General features: G+C 24.7%; 1 protein-coding gene across 1 annotated transcript; it reads left to right on the top strand.

The window, feature by feature from the left end:
• The first annotated feature begins 2 nt into the window (after positions 1-2).
• LOC119676371 (eukaryotic translation initiation factor 1A, Y-chromosomal-like) lies at positions 3-1,389 on the top strand. Its single transcript, XM_038087606.1, has 2 exons — positions 3-58; positions 428-1,389. Exons 1-2 carry the CDS (start codon positions 3-5, stop codon positions 687-689), a joined length of 318 nt encoding a protein of 105 aa, XP_037943534.1. The 3' UTR covers positions 690-1,389.
• Positions 1,390-6,230: the final 4,841 nt, after the last annotated feature.

The following is a 6,230-nucleotide window of genomic DNA, read 5'->3' as shown; positions in this document are numbered from 1 at the left end:
AAATGATGATAAGTAAAACTACCAAATATTTTGCAAATTATGTTAATTGCTATATTGAGTAAAATCAATATAATGAATGTTTTTTTAGTACCTAACGAATATTATTTTCACCTTATGAAGCCTGAAAGCGCTAAACTATTTGCTTTTAAGTAGCAATATTTTTATATAAAAATATTTGCAGCAGCAATTAAGTATACATAAATAGCATCAAAGAATCAAGATCACTTCGGAGTAGTTTTCACTACCTGAAACTATATCAACAATTTAAAGAAAATGCTGTATACATATTTTTTTGGAGAACAAGGAATATGCCAATATTTCTTACTAATACAAATTGTTGTATTCTAAATGATCCTTCCGTTTCTTACTCCAAATAACATACATCCCTGCTATATAATTAATTTATTACAATAAATTTTTAACAAAGGAATATTTACTATGTACAGGTTTGGATAAATCAAGGTGACATAATTTTAGTTGGTTTACGTGACTATCAAGACTCAAAAGCTGACGTCATCCTAAAGTACACACCTGATGAAGCCAGGAATTTGAAAACATACGGCGAGTTCCCAGAATCAGTGCGTATTAACGACACAGTCACGTTCGTTGAAGATGGCTTTGATGAAGATATTGAATTTGGTGATGAGATAAGTTCAGAAGATGACGCTGACTCAGTAGATAATATCTGATTAACAGCAATCAATAAAATAACTACTAATGAAGAAGAAATCACTTAAACAAAATATATACCATTTAGTTAAAAAATTCCTTTCTACGTCATTGGAACAAATCCATTTTAAGCTACGAATTTCGAACAGTGTTAATTGATTGCAAAAAAAATTACATTTCTAAAGGAACATGAAACAGTTTAATAAAAAAAAGCAATAATATATTTAATAAAACAGCCATAGTAATAACTATAAATTTTTTCAATTTTATTGTAATACATCATAACTCCGAAAAATGCAAAAGTAAATCAATCTAAATATAAAATTTTTAAAAAATGTTTTAATGAAATTCAAATTATTAAATATTAGAAACATAAATCAAAGCTGTAGTTATAAACAAAATTATCGTTACAAAATGTATAAGTTAAACGAATTATTCGGTTATATGTATAGGAGTCTATAATTTATGTAGAGTTATAGCTATTAGATGCATAGTTCTAATACATTATAAATACATTATCTGTTAAAATAATGATCGTCTATTCTCTATAACTCCAGCATAAGCTAATATTTACTCCCTCATATCCACTAAAAAGTATGTTTTTGTTAATTTTAGTTTAGGTAAACAGTTGAAGATTATTATTTCTTTTCTTATATTATAAATTATTTTTATTGTAAAAAAAAATATATATATACATAAATATTAATAAATTAAAGTAAAAGGAATATTGAAAAGTTTGGTATTAATTCTGAACGAGGGAGCGCATATTTTTGAGTCCTATTGACCTAAGTCGTTGCCGCATGGAGTCAAGATTTGTTGTCGTCCTGATCTAAGGTACTTTCAATCAACTACCTCAACTCCCTTTTCCCCACTTACCTTTTTTTCCTACATATTTCTTTAGCCTTTCCATTCATCCTATCCTATCGGTTATGTATGTCTTTTTTTTTTTTTTTTTTTTGTTCGTGACGTCAAGGTTTTCTGGCAGCCAGAAGCGTTACATCAACTACATATATTTTTTAAAGTTAATAAACAATTTGTATGAATTATGTTCAATTTACAATAGTTTTATACTAAATCAAGACTTCTCACAATTTTTTAATTCAATTTTCTAGTTTTACTTGTTTAGTGAACTCTCCTCATATATGTTTTAAAATAATATATTTCTACTGCGTATATTATAATTTAACTATAGTTTTAATTTTAAACCTTTGAAAGACTCAAAGGTCTTGATAAAATCGAATTGATTATTATGATATCAACAAAATGTAATTAATGAAATTAAAAATGATAATGGCTCAAATCCAATGTTTATTTAAAATTTTAATATATTAGTAATTCCGTGTTTATAAGTTATTAAATATCAATATGATAAGCCTCTACCACTGTGATATCTGTCGGTCTTCACAAAAATGTAAAATTGCGCACTTGACAAACAACGATTGGTTACATAAGTGAGTTTTTTGGCAACAGCCAGACGCACAAGTGAGGTGATATTTCTCGAGTGGAAACACGAGATAAGATTTTATTGAATTTCTAAAAAATTTCATTCTGCTTTTACATTTTTACGATACATACGACTTCATGAAATATTTGTAATTAATAAAAGTTTATTGTAGCTGGATGCTTAATAATTTCTGAAAAACTATTTAAAGTTATAATGCATCTGTTCATCTCAATATGTGTATTAACAGATACTCAGTTATCTCTTAATACACATTAAGATCATAATCAACGATCTCATTTCAGTCCAGAGTCCTTTTTTTAAATCTCTCTCTATAAGTATACATTTGTAGTTATTTTTCTGTGTACATATATAATTTTTTAATTTTTTCCTCCGTTGAGATATTTATTCTATCGCCTCCACAGATATTGTTCTGTAGCTAGAATTTTTTGTTCTACAAGATTTTGTTCAAATGAAACCAAAAATATTTTCCAGTCTTACAATGCATTTAAACTTAAACAGGTACTTAAACAAAGTAAACGCATTCAAATTATGGATAGAATTCACATATTATCCACTTTCTAAAATACCATATAACCCATGAAACAGAACAACCCATGAAAAATTAAATTGTGTCTATTATTTAATGACAATGATTTTTATTTCACACACACACAATCGAATTCTTCTGAGATTCACATTTTTGTTATATCTTAAAACCAAATCAGAAAACCAACATTTTTAAAAGAATGTTCTCTAAAAAATTATTACTTCGCTTCATTTTCGAACTTTTTATTTCTTAATTTCTGGTACTTTTACTTTCCGTTTGATGGCCTTTACAAAGATGGATAGGGTTCGAGGTGCGACTACAATAATAACTGCTCCTTTAAAGTCTTAATTCTACAAAGAACATGTTTGTCGTTTAAAATTGAAATGTAAGAATGAAATGATATATACTACATAAATAGGTATTGTTTTTTTTAAAACATCTTTATTGCGAACCATTGACTAGATCAAGATAACATTAAAATTAGATAAAAGAATACATATATAATAACATCCCCGTAAAATTAATATTGTTGTCATAATACAATTTTCATTATATCTCTTGTATTGATCTAATTCTAAGATGGGTAAGACGAACATTACCTAAATGATTGATTTATCAATAAATAGTATTCTTTTTAACTGATGTAAGCTTTTACAACTAAGGAATGGTTTCCGCACAAATGTATTATTTTTTATGTGTTCTCTTCTTAAGTTAAGGAGATTCTTATTATTGTTTAATAATCTTTAACATTGGCCTCCCATTATATTCGAGATGTGTCAACTGCTCTCTCTTCTGGAATTACTATTAGTTTTGTAGAGTATTTTCGTTATCGAAGACACTCCATAAATTCACCTCCTATGGGTTAATTTGCTATACTATGGTCTTGTCTCTACTATTTTTTATAGAACTGTAGCTTAGTTTAAATGGCTATGTATCTCTTGCCAAAGTGAATTTTATAGATTGCATATCTTGATAGAAATATTAAACTACTTATTTACTTATCAACTAGTCAATAATATACTCTTTTTTTAATCTTAACTCAATTTATAATTAACATTTTTCGAAGGTGAGACAGTCAATCTAAGTATCTGCATGTTGCATTTTGCATTATCACGCATTCTAAGCTGATAAAGTTTATTTAATTACTGATATAAGCAATAGTAGATTTGATTTATGATCGTGATATACAAAATTTAGTATGCAATACCATTATATTTATTTTTTAAGTTAAATTATATTGTAATTTAAGTATATAAGTTAATTTACATACGTTCACTTATTTATCTACACCCTGTAAACAAATTGAATTATTTTAAATCTAAAAACTAACAATTCAAAGAAAACCGTAGAGTCATAAAAATGTATAAAGTAATTAGGTATTTTCGGATTTTTATTTATTTATTTAAATTGTTCATTAAATAAATAAAGAGTTTTTAATTAGTTGAACGTAGCGTCACGTAACAACAAATAAATTATAGGTCATAATCTCTTGAAAGTGTGTAACATATGTGCAGCTTTGTGATAAGAAATTAGTGAAAAAATTAATTTTTGGGAGAATTTTAAGAAATTTTATTTAAAAAATATGATGAAGTTTTGATACTAGTAGCTTTCTTTATTACCGCATCATTCTTAATCTTAAGAATAAGAACCCAGTGTGGATCATTACTTCTACACATACCGTGCTTCTGCAATATGCATGATTAAGGGCTTTGATGTCGTCTGCTTGATTCCATCCAGCTACCCAGCTATGTTTAGCTGACATTTAGTGTAACAAATGTGGATAATGGCAAGTTCAAATTCATCCCAATTGGTTTAGAATTGATATAATTTGCGTGGAAACTGATAGTTCTAATATATGTTTTTATAAACAAAACACATTTTTAAAAAAATTTTAACTAAATTTTGATGTTGAGTACTTTAATTTTTATTATGTAGCGCTAATAAAAACTTTGTAGATCAGATCGAATTTAACTATAGCCACAATATACAAAATTGTATTAGTAATGTTATATTATATTATATTATATATTATATTATATTATATTATATTATATTATATTTTATTTTTATATTTATTTTTATTTATATTATTTATATATATATTATATTAATTATTTATATTTTTTATTTATTTATATTATATGAGATTATTTTATATTTTTATATATAATTTATATATTTATAATATTATGATATATATTTTTATGATTTATTATATTTATTCTTTTATTATATTTTCTATTATTATATTAATTATTTTTATGATTTTATTTTATTCTATTACATTATTATATATGATTTGATTATATGTTATTATATTATATTTTAATTATTTACTTTATAGTCTTTTTATATTTATATCTATATCTATATTAGATTATTTTATATTATTTATTTATTATTATTATCATTATATTATTATATTATTTTATTATTTATTATCTATCATTTTTTATATTATTACTATTCTATTTTATTTATTTATTATATTATTTATTATGTATTTTATATTATTTATTTATATTATTTATATTCATATTATTTATTTAATTATATTGGGGTTAGATTGGTTTATTTATGTTATATATTTATTATTATATATATTTGATTATATTATTTATATTATATTATTATTTATGCTTTATCTCTATCATTATTTTATTCTATTTATATTTATTTATTTATTATATTTTATTATATCTTATTATATCTATATTGATATTATACTATATTATTTTCGTTATTTATTTTTTTATTTAATTATTTTTATATAATTATTTATATTATTTATATTATATTATATTATATTATATTATATTATATTATATTATATTATATTATATTATATTATATTATATTATGTTGAAGATGTTTTGAGCTAGTGCACTTAAGCACTTATACTCTTTTTAACTCGAGTTTTCTTCAAAACCTCTCTCTACACCTTGACTAGATTATTGTTCATCACTTCATCAGACTAAGCAATAATTGACCTCAGATCTGCATACCTCCCCGAGGAGCCTGTAACCATTCTGAGATTTGATAACGCGGTGTTGATAGGTCTGTCAGATTTCGCAAATAAATTCAGGGCTCTATCCTTTATGTATTTTTTGATGGGATCAATATTGATGTCCCTGAGGATGTCATTCGTTTTAATGTACCATGGAACTTTGAAAAGTCTTCTCAGAGCCTGGTTTTGTGCAATTTCTAGCTGGTGAATAGTAGTGTTTGAAGCTTTGCTAAACGCTACACAACCATGTAGAAGTGACGACGAATTATTTGGTTATATATCAGTTTCCTGTTCTTAGCATTGAGATTTTCATTTCTGAATAGCGGTTGGAGATAATGAAGAATTTTGGCACAGCTAATTCTTTTCAGTTGAACATGTTAAAGCCATGTGTTTTTGAATATTGTTAATAAAATAGAATTTATCGGTTTAAATCGAGTTATTACTGCAAAGCAATATATTCCCATATTATCCTGTTTTTGTAGGATAATATATTTCGAATATACATTAAGACTGAAAAGTTTTCGGAAATTCTCATTTAAAATTCGCGCGCTGTATATTTTTCG

The sequence above is a fragment of the Teleopsis dalmanni genome, chromosome 2, assembly GCF_002237135.1.
Source record: "Teleopsis dalmanni isolate 2A chromosome 2, ASM223713v2, whole genome shotgun sequence".
NCBI classification, from domain to species: domain Eukaryota; kingdom Metazoa; phylum Arthropoda; class Insecta; order Diptera; family Diopsidae; genus Teleopsis; species Teleopsis dalmanni.
This window is presented reverse-complemented; position numbering and strand designations above follow the sequence as displayed.

Excerpts from the sequence above, each read along its gene's own strand:
- LOC119676371 (XM_038087606.1), top strand. The coding sequence starts at position 3 with ATGATGATAAGTAAAACTACCAAATATTTTGCAAATTATGTTAATTGC. Across the intron at positions 59-427 it reads TATGTTAATTGCTATATTGA|GAATATTTACTATGTACAGG; the intron begins GTAAAATCAATA and ends TTTTTAACAAAG.